This window comes from Zingiber officinale, chromosome 5A (genome assembly GCF_018446385.1).
Source record: "Zingiber officinale cultivar Zhangliang chromosome 5A, Zo_v1.1, whole genome shotgun sequence".
Lineage (NCBI taxonomy): Eukaryota > Viridiplantae > Streptophyta > Magnoliopsida > Zingiberales > Zingiberaceae > Zingiber > Zingiber officinale.
In genome coordinates this window covers 99239494-99258239 of record NC_055994.1, presented here as the reverse complement: position 1 = coordinate 99258239, position 18746 = coordinate 99239494, and the positions used below count along the sequence as shown (strand labels likewise).

General features: G+C 47.0%; 2 protein-coding genes across 2 annotated transcripts; both read left to right on the top strand.

Moving 5' to 3' along the window:
• Nucleotides 1-403: 403 nt before the first annotated feature.
• LOC121981193 (sucrose-phosphate synthase-like) lies at nucleotides 404-4625 on the top strand. The gene is made up of 9 exons (XM_042533594.1): nucleotides 404-776; nucleotides 934-1230; nucleotides 1311-2138; nucleotides 2211-2342; nucleotides 2422-2652; nucleotides 2728-2790; nucleotides 2852-3820; nucleotides 3893-4020; nucleotides 4097-4625. Exons 1-9 carry the CDS (start codon nucleotides 486-488, stop codon nucleotides 4383-4385), a joined length of 3228 nt encoding a protein of 1075 aa, XP_042389528.1. The 5' UTR covers nucleotides 404-485; the 3' UTR covers nucleotides 4386-4625.
• Nucleotides 4626-5210: 585 nt separating this feature from the next.
• Nucleotides 5211-7620, top strand: LOC121979836 (tyrosine-protein phosphatase DSP3-like). The gene is made up of 5 exons (XM_042531825.1): nucleotides 5211-5539; nucleotides 5681-5774; nucleotides 7121-7178; nucleotides 7267-7310; nucleotides 7390-7620. The coding sequence occupies exons 1-5, from the start codon at nucleotides 5319-5321 to the stop codon at nucleotides 7618-7620; spliced, it is 648 nt and encodes a 215-aa protein (XP_042387759.1). The 5' UTR covers nucleotides 5211-5318.
• Nucleotides 7621-18746: the final 11126 nt, after the last annotated feature.

Sequence of the window (18746 nt, the reverse complement as noted above, 5' to 3'; positions counted from 1 at the left end):
TTTGCTTTCTTTCCGTTCTAAGACGTGGCCTTTCTGTCTCTAGCCAATTTGTTCTCGCTCGACGTGAGGGAAAGAGTTTCTGCCATGATGTGCTTTGATAGGGAAATCCGATTCACAACTCCATTTTGATCGTAAAGCTCTCTTCTTCTTTTCCCGATTCTGAACGTGTTCGTCAGTTAAAAACCAAATCTTTTCTTGTCGTTGCCTCCTCCATTCTCATTTTTCACTTTTGATCTCCGAAAGGGAGACAGCTGTTGGCACCAATTGGATTGAGCCGTGTTCTTGGTTGGAGACAGGTGGGCATCACGAGTTTCTTTTGATCGCTTTTCTCATCTTTTCGATTTGATTTCTAGTTTAGGTTTTGGTGACTTGCACCGCATTTTGCTTTTCTTGTCGCCTTAAGTTTTGATTTTGGGTTTTCTTCATGGAAAAGGAGTATTGTCGTCCGGGGTTTGAGTTGGAGGATTCGATTCGAGGCGGCGGCGATGGCGGGGAACGAGTGGATAAATGGATACTTGGAGGCGATTCTGGACAGCGGCGGCGCTGTGGCGGACGACCAGAAGGTGTCCTCGCCGGTGAGAGTGAGAGATGGCGGCGGTGGCGGGCATTTCAATCCCACCAAGTACTTCGTGGAGGAGGTGGTTACCGGCGTCGACGAGACCGATCTCCACCGGACGTGGATCAAGGTGGTGGCGACTCGCAACTCGCGGGAGAGGAGCACGAGGCTCGAGAACATGTGCTGGCGCATCTGGCACCTCACTCGCAAGAAGAAACAGGTGCGCTTCGATTCTTCATCGTCGTCGTCGGGTTTCAGTAACTTCTTGATTTTTTTCTTGCATGAAGTTCTGCGGTTCTTTATCTGCCTCTGTTCCTGGATTCTTTCAGTTGTGAATTGGATATGCTTGTTCTGAAATTTGCAAGACTTATCTGCAGTTTGAATGGGAGGATGCTCAAAGGTCGGCAAATCGTAGAAGGGAACGGGAGCAGGGCCTGCGAGATGCAGCAGAGGACATGTCCGAAGACCTCTCAGAGGGGGAGAAAGGCGACACAGTAGCCGAAATGGTGCCATGCGAGACACCGAGGAAAAAATTTCAGAGAAACTTCTCCGATATCCAGCTCTGGTCGGATGACGATAAAGAGAAGAAACTATACATCGTACTCATCAGCTTGCATGGCCTTGTTCGGGGTGAAAACATGGAATTAGGAAGGGATTCAGATACAGGTGGTCAGGTGATAAACAAGCCATTCATTCTCGTTCTGTCCTCATTCGTTTGTCGGTGGCAGTTGTATACTCTGTTTGTAATTTACAGGTGAAATACGTAGTGGAGCTTGCTCGAGCTCTAGCGATGACGCCGAGGGTCTACAGGGTCGATCTCTTCACTCGTCAAGTAACGTCTCCCGATGTAGACTGGAGTTACGGGGAGCCGACGGAGATGTTAACCTCACGTACCCACGATCATAATGGAAATCATGTCGGAGAGAGTGCTGGAGCTTACATTATACGCGTACCTTGTGGTCCGAGGGATACGTATCTTCGGAAAGAACTGCTTTGGCCTTATCTACAGGAATTCGTAGATGGAGCTTTAGCTCACATTCTCAATATGTCGAGGGTGTTGGGGGAGCAGATCGGCGGGGGGCAACCTGTTTGGCCTTACGTGATTCACGGCCATTATGCCGATGCCGGTGATGTGGCTGCTCTGCTTTCAGGCGCACTGAACGTTCCCATGGTTCTCACGGGCCATTCGTTGGGGAGGAACAAACTGGAACAACTTCTGAAACAGGGGAGACAGTCCAAGGAGGATATCGACGCCACGTATAAGATAATGAGGCGTATAGAAGCAGAGGAGCTTTCCTTGGACGCAGCTGAGCTTGTCATAACGAGCACTGGACAAGAGATCGATGAGCAGTGGGGTCTTTATGATGGTTTCGACGTCAAACTCGAGAGGGTGTTGAGAGTCCGAGCTAAACGGGGAGTCAACTGCCATGGGCGACACATGCCGAGAATGGTGGTTATCCCTCCTGGTATGGATTTCAGTAGTGTAGCGATCCAGGAAGATACAGCTGATGTTGATGGAGACTTAGATCTTACTGGTGCAGACGAGGCTTCGCCTAGATCGCTTCCACCTATATGGTCCGAGGCAAGTACTCTGCTTAGGCGGTTCATCAATCTGCACTTCTTCCTTATCATAAATTTGTGGCTCCCTCTCCAGGTTATGCGTTTCTTTACAAATCCTCACAAACCGATGATCTTGGCTTTATCGAGACCAGACCCTAAGAAGAACATCACCACCCTTCTGAAAGCTTTTGGAGAATGTCGTCCGCTGCGAGAGCTTGCTAATCTCGTGAGACCATTTCTATGTTCTGCTTCTGATCTATGATTTCTCTTTTTCTTAAAGACAGAAAATTTTCTTCTGTTCGCAGACATTGATCATGGGAAATAGAGATGACATAGATGAGATGTCTAGTGGCAATGCTAGTGTTCTCACAATGGTGTTGAAATTGATCGACAAGTATGATCTCTACGGACTCGTGGCTTACCCTAAGCATCACAAGCAATCCGATGTTCCTGACATATACAGACTTGCTGCAAAAACAAAGGGGGTTTTCATAAACCCAGCTCTAGTAGAACCTTTTGGACTTACCTTAATCGAGGTGTGTGAGTTTCACCCAATGAATCTTTGCCATCGAATGAATCGATGATCATCAATTGCAAACAAAAAATGGCAGGCTGCTGCTCATGGACTCCCAATGGTGGCCACCAAAAATGGAGGACCCGTAGATATTCATGGGGTAAACGACGTCGACTTATTACTTTCAGATCGTTAAGGCTCTTACCATTTTAATGTTTCAGGCCTTGCACAACGGACTACTCGTCGACCCTCATGATCAGAGGGCTATTGCTGAAGCACTACTGAAGCTGGTCTCAGAGAAGAATCTATGGCATGAATGCAGGAAAAATGGGTGGAAGAACATCCATCTCTTCTCATGGCCTGAGCATTGCCGAACTTATCTTTCTAGAATAGCTGCTTGCAGGATAAGACATCCACAATGGAAGACAGACACTCCGACAGATGACACCGTCCTCGACGAGGAATCATTCGGAGACTCTCTGATGGATGTCTACGACTCATCTCTTCGGCTTTCCGTCGACGGTGAGAGAAGCCTTTTAGGCACTTCGCTGGGGCATGATCCTACTGAGCTAGAGAAAGTTGCACAAGAACAAAACGACCCCGAGATGCAGGATCAAGTGAGAAGAATCCTGAGCAAGATAAAGAACCAAACACCCAAACCGCAGGCCACCGATAACATCGATAAGCAAAATAAGATTGCAGGGAATTCTAGTAATAAGTATCCACTTCTCCGAAGGCGCAGATGGCTATACGTGATAGCTGCTGATTGTTACGACAGAAATGGAGCTCCTGAGAAGAAAATGTTGCAGGTGATACAGGACCTCTTCAAGGCTGTAAGCTCAGATGCTCAAATGTCGAAGATCTCGGGTTTTGCTCTCTCGACAGCGATGCCTATTTCTATGGTTCTGAACTTGTTGAAGTCGGGAAAGATTCCGGCCACAGATTTTGATGCTCTGATATGTAGCAGTGGAAGTGAAGTTTATTATCCAGGCACTGCTCAGTGCACAGATGCAGAAGGAAAGCTGTGTGCCGACCCTGATTATGCCACACACATCGAGTACCGCTGGGGATGCGACGATGTCAAGAGGGCATTGCTAAAGTTGATGAACTCGTCTACTACCATCATAGAGGAGGATTTCGAGTCGAGGAATGTCTACTGTGTATCATTTAAGGTTAAAGATCCTACTCAGGTACGTTCAGTAACACTTCTTGTCTTGCACTTAATGCTGATAGATTGCACCTTATACCATGTCTTAATCCAGGCAAATACTGTCGAGGATCTCCGTCAGAAGCTTAGAATGCGCGGCCTGAGATCCCATATTATGTATTGCAGGAACTCTACCAGGTTGCAGGTTGTTCCTCTGCTGGCATCAAGGTCTCAAGCACTCAGGTAGGAGGTTCCTGTAAATATGTTGAGTGTTTATTAGAAAGCTAATAAAATGTCTTCCATTGATGAATTCGTTAAGGTACTTGTATGTCCGCTGGGGTCTAAATGTTGCTGACATGTATGTGATTCTGGGAGAAAGAGGTGATACAGATCATGAAGAGCTTATATCGGGATATCATAAAACAGTGATCATGAAAGGGATTGTGGGGAAAGGATCAGATGACCTGCTAAGAAGTGCTGGAAGCTACCAAAAGGAAGATACAGTTCCGAAGGAAAGCCCCTTCATTACTTATGCGAACGATGGAATCGCGGCCGACGAGCTGATGAGAGTGATAAGACAAGCATCCAGAAACACACCCGGAATGTGATCAGAGGAGAAGGAAGACTTCCCCTTCCTCTATTTCCTTCCGTTTGCCTTCCTTTGATTTGCAATAAGACGCCTCAGTATTAGTGGCTTTGGTTGCATTCTAAACGAGTCGAATTCGTGTTTGCGATCGACTTCGGAACACTTGTATTCGATCGACTCGTTGTAGTCCTTAGTGAGCTTCTGTTGGTCGCATGAAGATCACTAGAGTATTGCTTTTGTGCTATTTCAACTCAAGCCGCACAAGGCAGTCTTCCTCTATTGCATTTTATGTTATGCTAATAAATCAAATTATGAATTAATTTCAAATATAAATTTTACAACTAGAGAGACATTAATCCACCCCATGCTCGTATTAAAATAGTATTTTAAAATTACCGTTAATTAAACTTCAAAGCTATGGGTGAAAAAACTTCGAGAGTTCTTTAGATACATTAGGGAAATACAGAAAAAATAGAAAAGAAATTTATTGGCTTATTTTGGATATCCATCAATATAAGTTAGGGATTTAATTTTAAAAAAAAAATCTAAAATTTGACTGGGTATTTCCTACCTTTCCAACGGCATTGGAACCTTTCCAAAATTAAGATAATATAATAGTTGGACCGGTTCAGTAAGTTCCCCGAACCAAACTAAATCCTGTAAATCGCGTACCCGCACCCTACCCGCTCCTATGGTCCCACTCTGCAGCCCTATCGCGGAGTCTAAATTTCGATGGGACGGGATCCGGAATCCTCGTTCATCTCGAACGATATTTCGTCGAACCATTCCTCGCCTATTTATAGCGTCGCCTCGATGCGATGCGGTTGTGCGTTCTCGCTGAGTCGGATCGCTGTTCGTGTGCTCTCTCTTCTCTCCTCTTCCGCGCCATTTGCTCATCGATCTACAGCGATCCCGGTTCGGCGTCGCCTCCCTCCCTCCGTCGGAGTCCCCCGACATGATGGTCTTGCAAGCCCCCGCGGCACCACCGAAGGAAGAAGCGCTTTCCAGGCCTATCTTGGAGCGGCGGGTGGAGGCCGCGGCGAGTGCTGTCTCTGAGGACGAGGTTTTGGTTCCGCCTTGCAACTTTGGGGTGGTCGAGCACGGCATCTACCGATCGGGGTTCCCGATGCCGGCCAACGTCCGGTTTTTGAAGACTCTAAGCTTGAGATCCATCGTGTGAGTCCCTCGTTCTTTATCCGTATTCTTTTTTTTTTTTTTTTCCCTTTCTGTTTTTGAGCTTCTTGCATTGTCTAGGGTTTGCTTTTTTTGTGTTCGGAAGCAATCTCGATTTTGATTGAGGCCTTTACATCTGCGCAGGTGCCTTTGTTCGGAGCAATATTCGGAGGAGGTTACTGAGTTTGCGAAGTCGGACAGGATCCGGCTCTTCCAGTTTGGGGTCGGAGGCACCAGGGTAAGTATGTTTTCTTTCTTTCCGTCTTGTTCTCTATTTCTCATTGCACAATGTTGCATAATATTGTCGCTTCACATGTTACTTTGATTGACAAGTACAAAAAATTGAGAACAATCAAACCAACTTTGTAGGTTTGATAAAAATAAAAAACTCCAATCTGTTCTAACTGATTACGAAATCCTGTTTGGGAAAAGCAATACTAATGGTAGATTCGTTCCTAATATTGTCTTTTTCATATTTTGGAGAAGAAATACCTTATAGTTAATCTCTAACAAGAAGTAAGACACTAATGGTAGATTCGTTCCTTATCTGTATTAATTAAAACAAGAAGTAAGACTCTACCAGAAGTTAATAGTTTGAATGCAAATCTGGTCATATATAACCTGAGTTTTATGGATTGAAAATGTATGCAATTTCCATAAGATTGTTTTGATCTCAATAAATATTATAGTTGAGTAAGGACATCTGGTTTAAGGGAAACAATGTGATCGTCTAATACCATAAGCTAAGTATAGTTATACTTCATTTTTAGGCTTCATTTACAATTTTACATTAACACATATTAGCAACTGCAACAATTTTATATACATCCTTTCAGGCTTCAAAAATACTTTATATTGGCACAAATAGTGCAGATTCCATTGCTGAGTCCACTTGCAATCTCTCAAGTACAACATATTCTCATTTGCATAATAAGCTAAGTACTGTGTACGTACTTATTAGTGTACTTCACATTTATGGAAACGAAGATTGTGCAAAATGAATTCAAAGTAACCACATTATGTTGACATTATAAGATTCGTTGATTTTGCTATTATCTGATCGCATTGTGTCTTTGGATATCAACTGTAGTTTTTGTCCTGTAAATCAATATTAGAAGCATGATCTATTTAATTTGTAGGTAGTATTTGAAAGTCCCAGAATGGGATGAAAAATCATCCCAGAACTATTTCTGATGCAAATATGCTTATTATTACTAGCAAGTAGAAATAGCATAATTATATATTTAGAGCGACACCCACAACTAATAGTTGCAACTTCTATATCTCAACCATTTTATTTTGTCAATATATGATCAATTGATGGCATTCAATGTAACCAGATTTATCTGTGCTGCTAATAGCAAGGCAAATGATCTATTTTGCACTATACAATTCATATTTGAATGTCAAGAAATTATAATATTAAAGGCGCATGATTTTGCAGTTTTAGAAAAAACATCTTGTCTAATGATGTTTCAACTGTAAAAGGCTTTGCAAATCATGCAAGTTACAAATTGGTGCTCCAAACTGTACAATTAGTGATGATTTATTATGTGATATTATCCTTGATATTTGTTGATGCAGGAAACTTTATCAACTGTAACTAATGATATCATCACAGGAGCTCTTGCAGTCATACTCGGTACTGACATTACCATACCACATGTTTATCCTTTCGATCAACTAATGATCCTGCTAGACTCTTTTCATTAATTATTTTGGTGTCCCAGATATAAGGAACCATCCCATTTTAATTCATTGCAAGAGAGGAAAGGTATAAAATTTAGCCCATATCGTGGCAGATTTATTCACGAATGATAAAACCTCATGGCCTTTTATGCGTGTTCTTACAGCATCGCACGGGTTGCCTTGTAGGCTGTTTCAGAAAACTACAGAACTGGCGCATATCCTCCGTGCACGAAGAGTATCTAAAGTTTTCAAATCCCAAGTCCCGGGAATCCGACATGAGATTTATTGAGACATTCAACGTTTCATGTCTTATGGAATGCGTCGTCGGCATCATCTACCGCTACCATGGCTTCGGCAACCAGTCCAGACGCCTGGCTTACCATAAAACGCAATAGCACCGATGGGCCTTCCAAGTCAGAATTCCTCGCTTATCCAGAAGCTAGTGACATAATTAACCATTAAGCTTCCCGGTGTTTGATTTGGCACGGAGATAATTGAGCCAATATTCTGCTTGGATTTCTTCCTGCTTCTGTATAGTTTTATGAGTGGTTTTTTTTTTCCTTTTCAAAACTATATCGACAGTTGAAAATATTTTAGTTCCAGATTCATTTCCAGTGGCTAATTTGGATGTTATGCGTTCGTGCCTGCAATGATAAAAATACATAATTAAATAATATATTTTAATTATGCAATCTAATGTATATATAGCTATGTTTAAATTTAAGATCATAAAATTTTATGAATTAATCAAAATTTTGTATATTTAAATTAAAATAAATAAATTTATAATTAAGTTTTATGTAAAATAATAAATAAGTTTAATTTCTAAAATTTGTTTATAGTACAATGGTCTTGATAAACGGAATGTTTGTAATTGGGGGCATTGTCTGGTAGGTCCCGTGGTACAATTTTTTTTTATTAAAAGAAGTTTGAATTCATGAGACAGCACCTGCTGCAATTCCATTTTAGGGCATTTTTTATTTGAGGGCATCAAAACTTGAATATTTTGGGAGGAGCAATAATACTATAATAGGTTTTTATTTATCTTTCCTTTCTATTTAATTATAGAAAAAAATCATAAATTTATTCAATTTTTTTTCATTAAATCAAACAAAACTGAGCAATTCCAATTCTATAAGGTTTTCGATTCCCCATTTGTTAGAATTGATATGTTTAATGTGTGACTCGTTAATTTTTCTTTAGAGTTTTCTTTAGAGTTAAGAGTTGGATTAAAAAAAAAAGATTAATCCCTATTTAAACTTAACTTAATAAGTGATTCTATCCGAAAGTCGAGTCGATGGATGCTGGAGAGATGATACTTACGTTGACCGGATGTAAACTGAAGATGACGTGGACCTCCAATGAGTTAAGCCTGCATCCACAAGTCATTAGTGCCGAGCCAGGGAGGGGTTCCCCCGCGATGACCCTCCGACGCTCAAGTCAGTCACCGACGACAGCAAGCGAATGAAGTAGAGAAGAGAAAAGAGTAACAGTGTAACTGTAGCTATATTAGAAGTGAACATACCTCCGTCGAAGTCTGGGGGTCCTTATATAGGGTTCCTGAGAGACGCGTGCACGCTTCCTAAGGTGTACACGCTTCTTAGAGCATACCTGGAAAGGATGTGTCAGAAAAGCATGTCAGACATCATACATTAACAACCCGAGCATACCCCTGACTTGACAGTGGAAGCTTCCACCGTATGATTCTCTGCCTGACCATGCCGCTAACCACGTCGCCTGTCGACGACACTGGTCCCTAAGAAGATACTTTCAACTGCTCCTTTTGTCCTCTATTGAGCCGAGCGGGAGAGCCGCTCGGCCAGTCTGTCGTCCGGGTGATACCATGGCTGGGCTGAGCGGGAGAGCCGCTCAGCTGGTCCGTCTCCCGGGGCGGTATCGTGGTTGGGCCAATGGTCTGCTATCCGGCTCCGTCCTGTCGAGCGAGGGAGCTGTGCCTGCTTGGTCGAGGTTGTGTCCACCGTTTAACCAAGCGAGACGGCCGCTCGGCCTTCGTCCTTCCATGCTTGAGCTTTTTGAGCGTCGGAAGCTCGGTATTTGGCCGAGCTGTCGTAGTGTCGGATCGAGTATTACTTGCGTCGATCGGGAAGGAACGGTCGCCCGATCGGACGAACTCTCGGGCGTTGACCATCTTAACCCTTCTACCGGGCAGGCCCCACCCTACTACCGGATCACGTGCCTCCCCCTTAAGTCTAGTCGAAGGAGGCTACAAGTCCGACTGACTGGACAAGTAGTCTGGCGACCGATTGGCCGATCGGCCAAAGAGCTAGTTGCTTCCCGATCAGTCCACGTAGGGTTGATCTCCTAGGTCGTCCGGCACCCGAAGGACTTACATTTGGGAAATTTCTCCTTCGACGTCTTCGGATGAGCACGACCCGCGTGATCAACGCTGATGTCGCCCGAATCTTCTCAGAATTCGTGCAAATCCTCCCCATTAAGGCCGAGCACGCACCCATGCTTAATGATGGCACTCATTAAATGTTGTCCCGTGGGAGGACGCCACGTGTCGCCGCCACAATCGTCGCACGCCCGAGCTGACAGCTGTTGATGTGACGTTTGACGGTTCAAATTCGACGGCTAGATGTGCGCTTCGATTCCCATGCCCTAGATCGGACGGCTCCGGTCGGTCGAGCCAAGCTTTATAAAGCCGCCGCGTCTCCTTCTCCTTCCATCTTTTTCGATAGCTGCTAGCGATTTCGTGTGTGACCATTGCTCCAGCAACCCAGTGCTCCTCGATGGTGATCCTCTTCCCCTCGTAAGCTTTCCTTCTCCCTTCTGCTCCTCGAACCTTCTCGACTCTCCTCGCTGTCCAATGGGTTTTCGGCACTTTGTCACCTTTCTGTCCCGCGCTGTTTTGCTTGTTGAAATTCTCCCCCCCCCCTTTTTTCCATCGATCCTGTTCATTGATTTTTCCGACAATGGAGAGCTCTTCCGACCCCGCTCCAGATCTCTAGTATAATACCATGGAGACTCGGTTTGACTTGGGCGATGCGATGAGCCTCGTAAATGCCTTTGACATTCCTCTCGATCATGAAATAGTCTTAGCCTCCCCATCCGATCGGCCCAATGACCCGCCGATCGACACTGTCTATTTTTTCCGCGACCAATTTGTGGCTGGTATGTGCTTTCCGATTCATCCATTCATAACAGAAATCTGTAATTATTTCCATGTCCCTCTTGCCCAGCTCGTCCCCAACTCCTTTCGCCTGCTGTGTGGCGTGGTAGTACTGTTCCGAGTGCACAACATTCCACTGACCTCTCAAGCCTTCCATTACTTTTATTATCCCAAATAGTCCGAGTTGGGCACCTATCTTTTCCAGTCTCGGATTGGCCTGGTCTTTTTTGACAAAATGTCTACTTCAAACAAACACTGGAAAGACTATTTTTTCTACCTGCGACTCCCCGAACGACCGAGCTTCCGGACCACATGGCAGGTTGGGCTTCCACCTCTACCAGATCTGAAGAAGTACAAGCTACTACCGCAGCTAACATGCTGGCCGCCCTGTAGTTCAGCATCCACAAGCTGCTGCCGGAAGGCGTTATGTACATGTTCGGGTTGAGTTCGATCCGTACGAAACTCCCGAGCAGTTTAGGTAAGAGATTTCTCGACCTTTCCTCTTGAGTCTAATTGATTCTTTCCTTCTTTCGCGACTGACATTATGATGCGCTCCTGAGCAACCGGTATTATGAAGGTCAAGCAAGCTGAGATCGAAGCACCTGCAGCAAAGGAGATGGAAAGACTCGGCTTGACCCCGGTCGGCTCACAGGAAGGTACACTTGGGGAGACCCCAACTGTAGGCGAGGGGACCATCGAACGGATGCCCAGTGTAGAAGGGGCGGATGACCCGCGCCCAGTCTCAGAAGTGCCACCCGCCGTCCATACTGAGGTCTCGGGGTTTTCGGGTGGCGAGGTGTCGCTTATTCGGCATAAGAGACGCCGAACGGACACGCCCTCCCGCTCCGCCACTTCGGTCGTGCAAGCTTTCGAGCGGGGAGGCACTCCATCTCCAGCCGCTCCCAAAACAATTGAAGTTATTTCCTCCGATCGGACTCCTTCCTTGGACAATCTCCCGCCGGATCCCATCGCTGCCCCAGCTGCTCACGACTTTACCTCCGGCTCAGCGGCGCATCATGCGATCCACGGTTCTCCCCGTCCCATCTGCACAAACCTCCAGCCCAGGGGCTTCTTCTCAATCAGCGCCAAGCGGGCGGCGGTCCATCACTTCCACTCTGCGCTTGCCCACCGATGACTTGCTTGCGCCGAGGGTCCAGCCTAATACCCCTGAGCATCAGGTCTACTTTCGCGGGCGGCTCACCCGTATCTGGGAAGAAGCTAGGGCGCGAGCGGCAATGGCGCCTGTGGGGGTGCTCTCCAATAGCCACATGGAAATGTCTAGTGGGGTAGGTATCTAACAGTAAGTCAAATGTTACCTCCAGTCAGCGTGAATCATTTATCTTGTTTGCTGGCAGTATTGGTGGAAAGCATCGCAATGTGTCAGTGGCTTGCCCTTGTGGAGGACGAGCTGGAGAAATTGAAAATATACGGCGGAGCATCTTCTTCACAGGGGCCTTCTATCACCCAATTGAAGGTCGATATGGAGAAGGTCTACAAACTGTTGTAGGCCGAGCGACTGAAATCCTCCGGCCAGGAGACTATATTGGGTCGACTTGAAGCGCAAATAAAGACGTACGACCAGAAGATCGAGCTGGCTACAAATAGAAAAAATCGAGTTGTTGCTGACCTGGACTTGAAGAACCAGGAAGCCCGGAACTTGACCGAGAAGCTCAAAAAGGCGGAGGACCTTTTAGCCGCCGAGCGAGAGAGTCGTTTGGCTTGGGAGACTGATTTTCAAGGGCAAGTGAAGGCCCTAGAGGATTCTTTGGAGGCCTCCCGCACGACCCTGAAGACTTACCAGGACGCCGAGCCAAGCCGTTTCACGGCCATGAAGCAGGGATACCTCCGCTCAGACCAGTTCCTCGCGAAGGCGATCACACGGATCGTCCAGTCGTTTGAATTGGCCATCGACGCGACGATCACGCATCTGAAGGCGAACGACCATCTCCCTGAAGCCTTGCCTGCCAACGCCGTCGACCACGTCCAGCTCCTCGACTCCATACCCAACGAAGCTTTTGACTACATAAAGTGAGCGAGGAGTTCGTAGAGAGAAATTTTGCAAGTCTTGAATGTATCCTCGCCGCTCGGCGGTGCCCTTTTTGTTAATGCAATGCATGTTTGCTTGTAGTACTACTTCCTTTTTTCAAGTTTGCGTCGTCTTACCGCTCGGGGTAATCATTAGGTATGTAATCCCGAATGGGCAATCCTTCCGCTGGTTTGAGCCTCCGTTCTCCCATGGGAATCTATTAGGTTTTTACCTTTGGGGTTTAAGGTTGTCACTCAACTGTCGGTGGAGACCTGAGTTTAACGTTGCCGCTCAATGGTCTTCAAGACAAGAGCTCAAGGTCGCCGCTCGACCATTGGTGGAGACCTGGGTTTAACGTCGCTATTCGACGGTCTTCTAGGGCAGGGTTTAAGGTCGCCGCTCGACCGTCGGTGGAGACCTGGGTTTAACGTTGCCGCTCAACGGTCTTCAAGGTAGGAGTTTAAGGTCATCACTAGACCGTCGGTGGAGACCTGGGTTTAACGTCGTCGCTCGACGGTCTTCAAGACAGGAGTTTAAGGTCATCGCTCGACCTTCGATGGAGACCTGAGTTTAACATCGTCGCTCGACAGTCATCAAGGTAGGAGTTTAAGGTCGCCGCTTGACCGTCGGTGGAGACCTGAGTTTAACGTCGCCGCTCGACGGTCTTCAAGGTAGGAGTTTAAGGTCGCCTCTTGACCGTCGGTGGAGACTTAGGTTTAACGTCGCCGCTCGACGGTCTTCAAGGCAGGAGTTTAAAATCGTCGCTCGACCATCGGTGGAGACTTGGTTTTAACGTCGTCGCTTAACGGTCTTCAAGGCAGGAGTTTAAGGTCGTCGCTCGACCGTCGGTGGAGACCTGAGTTTAACGTCGCCGCTCAACGGTCTTCTAAGGCAGGGTTTAAGGTTGTCGCTCGACCTCCGGTGGAGACATGGGTTTAACGTCGTCGCTCGACAAGAAATTTGGTAACCTTTCATTTTTTATTTCAATCCTGCACTCAAGGGAAGCAAGAAAAATGGAAAATACATTACCTCAATTATATTGGCACACCTTTCATCCAGCTCGGTATGACTAGAGATGGTTCGCGCTCCAAGAAAGTTCTAGTCGTCGCCTGTGTTCATCCTCTAGGTAATAGGTGCCCAAACGGAGCTTTTCCACGACCTCAAAGGGTCCGGCCCAGGGAGCTTCCAATTTGGTGACATCATCGACCGACTTTATCTTCTTCCATACGAGGTCCCCAATCTGGAACGACCTCGGAATCACCCTCCGATTGTAGTTTTGCAGCATTCTTTGCCTGTAGGCCATCAGCCGAACAACGACCTTATCACGCGCCTCATCCATAAGGTCCAGCTCCAATAGCTTCCGCTCGGCGTTGTCCTCTCTGTAGTTCTGTATCCGGTCGGATTCGACTCCGATCTCGACTGGGGCAACCGCTTCGCCTCCATACACCAAGTGGAATGGGGTTACCCCCCGTGCCTTCCTTAGGGGTCGTGTGGATTGCCCATAGCACGCCGGGGAGCTCGTCCACCCAGCTCCCTCTGATGTGGTTGAGCCGAACCCGCAAGATCAGTAAGATCTCCTGATTGACGACTTCAGCCAGTTCGTTGCTCTGAGGGTATGCTACGGAGGTGAATGTCTGTTGAATGTCATACCCCTCGCACCATTCTTTGAGTTTCTACCTGGCAAACTATCTACCATTGTTTGAGACAAGTCGATGCAGAATCCCGAACCGACAGATGATGTGATGCCATATAAACTTCTGGACCATCTACTTGGTTATTCTCGCCAGCGGCTTGGCTTCGATCCACTTGGAAAAATAATCCACTGCGACAAGCAAAAACTTTCGATGATCTGTTGCCATGGGGAAGGGTCCCATAATGTCCATACCCCATTGGTCGAACGGGCATGATACTGTAGAAGCATTCATTTCTTTAGTGGGTCGATGCAAAAGGTTATGGTACCTCTGGCAAGACAGGCAAGTGGCAACTGTCCGAGCGACATCTTCCTGTAAGGTAGGCCAAAAATATCCAGCCAACAGAATCTTCCTCGCTAGCGACCGGTCGCCCGGATGTCCTCCGCAGGAGCCTTGATGTACTTCTCGCAAAATATAGTCGATGCCCTCCGAACTGACGCACTTAAGCAGAGGTTGAGAGAAAGTCTTCTTGTAGAGATGATCCCCGATCAGGGTAAAGTGACTAGCTCTTCTTATCAAGAAGCGGGCTTCTTCCCGATCGGACAGCGTGACTCCCAATTGTAAAAACTCTGTTATCGATGTCCTCCAATTGTAGGGAAGGTGAGTCCCTCCATTCGATCGATGTGCGCCACCAAAGATACTTGCTCGATTGACTGTGCAATGACGGTCGGAGAGAGTGAGCTTGCTAGTTTGGCCAGCTCGTCCGCCTCTTGGTTCTCCATTCGGGGGATCTTTTGGATGATTACCTCTTCAAAGTTGGCCTTCAGCTTTTCGAAGGCTTCGGTGTACAGCTTGAGCCGCGTGTTGCTGATCCCGAATGCTCCAGTCAGCTGCTAAGCGGCTAATTGAGAATCAGAGTGGATCAAAACCTTGCTGGCACCGACATGCCGAGCGACTTGTAGGTCGGCTATAAGCGCTTCGTATTCAGCTTCGTTATTAGTGGCCCGGTATTCTAGTCGAACGGATAACTGCAACCGCTTTTCTTGCGGGGAGATAAGCAGTATGCCGATCCCACTCCCTTGCCGAGTGGATGACCCATCCACATATATCTTCCAAGCAGCCTCGGGTTCAGGATTCTGCACCTCGGTGACGAAATCCGCCAAGGACTGTGCTTTGATGGCCGTTCAGGACTGATACTGAATGTCGAACTCACTGAGCTCCGTTGTCCATTTGATCAGCCGTTCGGACGCCTCGGGATTGAGAAGAACCCTCCCCAAGGGACTATTAGTCATGACAACAATTGTACACGCGAGAAAGTATGGGCGAAGCCTCCGAGTGGCAAGTACTAAAGCAAAAGCAAGCTTCTCGAGACCAGTGTAGCGGGATTCAACATCCTTTAATATGTGATTTAGAAAATACACTGGTTGTTCTTCCCTGTTCTGCCGAACCAAAGCCGAGCCGATAGCATGCTCGATCGTGGACAGATAGATTCGGAGCGGCTCACTGATAGTTGACTTGGCTAGTACAGGTAGCGAGTTCAGATACGTCTTGAGTTCCTCGAAGGCCTGATCGCACTCCTCATCCCACTGAAACTTGGTGGCTCGGCGCAATATCTTGAAGAAGGGTAGGCTCCGGTCGGACGACTTAGAGATGAACCGAGATAATGTTGTTATCCGACCGGTGAGGCGCTGAGCTTCCTTCAAGTTTCTCGGTGGTGGCATATCTTGGAGCTCTTTTACCTTGCTGGGATTTGCCTCAATGCCCGCTCAGTGATGATATATCCCAGGAAACACCCACTTTTCGCGGCGAACAGACACTTCTGATGATTTAACTTGATTCCGTACGCCCGGAGGGTCTGGCAGGTCTCCTTGATATATGCACAGAGATCAGCCGGTCGGAGAGACTTGACTAGTATATCGTTAACATATACCTCTATGTTGCGGTCGATCTGCCGCCAGAACACTTTGTTCATCAACCTTTGGTAGGTGGCTCCTGCATTCTTCTAGCCGAAAGACATCACATTATAACAGTATGTTCCATCGACGGTAATAAAACTGACCTTCTCCTGGTCCTCCATGGCGAGCGGCTCTTGATGATACCCTTGATATGCGTCCAACATGCATATTAACTCGCACCCAGCCATGGATTCTACCATTTGATCAATCCGGGGCAGCGGGTAGAAGTCTTTAGGGAAGGCTTTGTTGAGGTCTCAGAAGTCAATGCAGACCCGCCACTTGTTGCCAGGCTTGGAAACCAGTACTACATTCGCGAGCCAGCTAGAGAATTGTGTTAGGATCCTTCGTACTCGGCTAGAGAGGGGGGGTGTGAATAGCCGCCCCAAATCGATCGCGTTTCTTCCTACAATTCGTTAGCGCAGCGGAAAAACAAACAAGGAAACGAAAACAAGAAGATCAAACCTCAACACGTCGATGTAACGAGGTTCGGAGATGATACTCCTACTCCTCGGCGTGTCCGTAAGGTGGACGAAGCCTCTCAATCCGTCGGTGGATGAGTCCCCGGAGAACCGGCTAATAATATACTCCTTGTGGGTGGAGAAACCTCACCACAATCTTTTGCAACAGCAAACAAAGGAGTACAACAATAGAGACAACAAACAAGAACAATAGAAATTGTAAAACACTTGCTTGCCTCTTGTTGTCGACTGGAACCTTGATGAAGCAGCAGCTTCTCAGATCCAGCAGCTAGAACACCAGCAGGAAACTCACGCAGAGCTTCAGCAGCGATGAGAGCTCAGCAAAGCTCAAGAGCACACCAGCAGCTCAGTAGTCGAAGAGTAGAAGCTCAAGAAGAAAGGAAGTCATCGCCCTGTAGAAGCCCTCAGCCCCTTTATACCTGCGAAGGAGAAACAGCGAAGAAACTAGCCGTTGCGTCGCAACGGCTAGAACTCTGATCGGTCTACGGACCGATCAGGACCTGTGCTGATCGGTCCCCAGACCGATCAGATCCATCCTGGACCGATCGTGGTGACCGATCAGATTGGATGTGGATCGGTCCATGACCGATCCTAACTCCGTGCTTCCGCGACATCGCCTCTCGATCGGTCCCGCATCGATCAGACATAACTGATCGGTGCGTGGACCGATCACCGCCTCTTTCGCCTCTGTTGCGATCGGTCACCGATCGACAAGAATCAACAGAGCTTCTGAGATCGATCGGTCATCGACCGATCGAGAAAATATAGACACCGGATCGGTCGGTGACCGATCCGAGCTTGGTTTTGCCCAAACCAAGTCCCAAGACTTCAAACCAATATCCGGTCAACCTTGACCTATTGGTATTTCATCCCTAGCATCTGGTCACTCCCTTGACTGCTAGAACTCCTCGCCAAGTATCCGGTCAATCCCTTTGACCTACTTGGACTTTCCAACACCGTAAGTCCGATCATCCCCGATCCATCTGGATTTTCCTTGCTCGGCTTCACTCACGGGACTTTCACCGCTTCACTCACCAGGATTTCCACACCGCCTAACATCCCAGTTAGGACTTTCTCCGGCTTCACTCACGGGACTTTCCCACCGCCTCGCTTCACTCACTGGACTTTCCACACCGCCTAACATCCCAGTTAGGACTTTCCCATTCACCTAGCTTCACTCACTAGGATTTTCACCGCGCTTCACTCGATTTTCCCAATGCCCGGCTTCACTCACCGGACTTTCACCTTCACCTAGCTTCACTCACTAGGATTTTCACCGAGATTCACTCACCATTTCCCGGCTTCACTCACTGGACTTTTCCCTGCCAAACTCCTGCTTGGACTTTCCCGTGCCAAGTCTCCATACTTGGACTTTTCACGTGCCAAGCCCTGCTTGGACTTTTCCAGCCAAGTCTCCATACTTGGACTTTTCCAGCCAAGCTCCTTGGACTTTTCGTGCCAAGCTCCCTGCTTGGACTTTTCCGTGCCAAGTCTTCATACTTGGACTTTTCCCGAATCAGTCAACCAGTCAACCTTGACCTACGGTTGCACCAATAATCTCCCAAACATCTATTCTTGTCCCACATCAAGAATAGAACTCTCTCACGAGTGTCAAACATCAACATGCAACACAACTAGGTCAACCTTGACCTAAGGTTGCACCGACAATCTTCCCAAATCAAACATCAAAATACAACTCGAGTCACGTCAACTCGAGTCGGGTCAACCAGGTCAACCTTGACCTAAGGTTGCACCAACAATCTCCCCCTTTTTGATGTTTGACAAAACCATAATCAAGTTAGGTTAACCCGATAACCTAACTTAGGTTTTCAATCATCTTTCAATGTCCAATGTTCTTTCCTTGAACATTCTCTGGACATTCTCCCCTTAGGTTAACCCGATAACCTAACTTGGGTTCTCCAATAATTCTCCCCCTTTTTGACATACATCAAAAAGAATTCCAATGTTCTTCCTTGAACATTCCTTGACATTCTTTCCCTAGCTTAGGTTAACCCGATAACCTAACTTGGGTTCTCCAATAATTCTCCAATGAACACTCTCCCCTTTTTGACACACATCAAAAAGAAAAAGGAGAGTATCAAGGTCAAGAATTTCTTCCTAATGAAAGTCTCATACCTTTCATTGAAACTCTTAATTTCCCCCTTGATACTAAACTCAACAATCAATTTAGTGATAATCCCATATCACTAATCCTCAAAAGTCTTAAGGAGTACAAACTCCCCCTAAAAGTCAACTCCTCTTGACAATTAGGTAAAACTCCCCTAAAGGTCAACTCC

Coding starts and splice junctions, on each gene's coding strand:
- LOC121981193 (XM_042533594.1), top strand. CDS start 486: ATGGCGGGGAACGAGTGGATAAATGGATACTTGGAGGCGATTCTGGAC. Junction 2,343..2,421: donor TGCGAGAGCTTGCTAATCTC/GTGAGACCATTT, acceptor TTCTGTTCGCAG/ACATTGATCATGGGAAATAG. Junction 2,653..2,727: donor TTGGACTTACCTTAATCGAG/GTGTGTGAGTTT, acceptor AAAAAATGGCAG/GCTGCTGCTCATGGACTCCC.
- LOC121979836 (XM_042531825.1), top strand. CDS start 5,319: ATGATGGTCTTGCAAGCCCCCGCGGCACCACCGAAGGAAGAAGCGCTT. Junction 5,540..5,680: donor CTAAGCTTGAGATCCATCGT/GTGAGTCCCTCG, acceptor ACATCTGCGCAG/GTGCCTTTGTTCGGAGCAAT. Junction 7,311..7,389: donor TTCATTGCAAGAGAGGAAAG/GTATAAAATTTA, acceptor GTGTTCTTACAG/CATCGCACGGGTTGCCTTGT.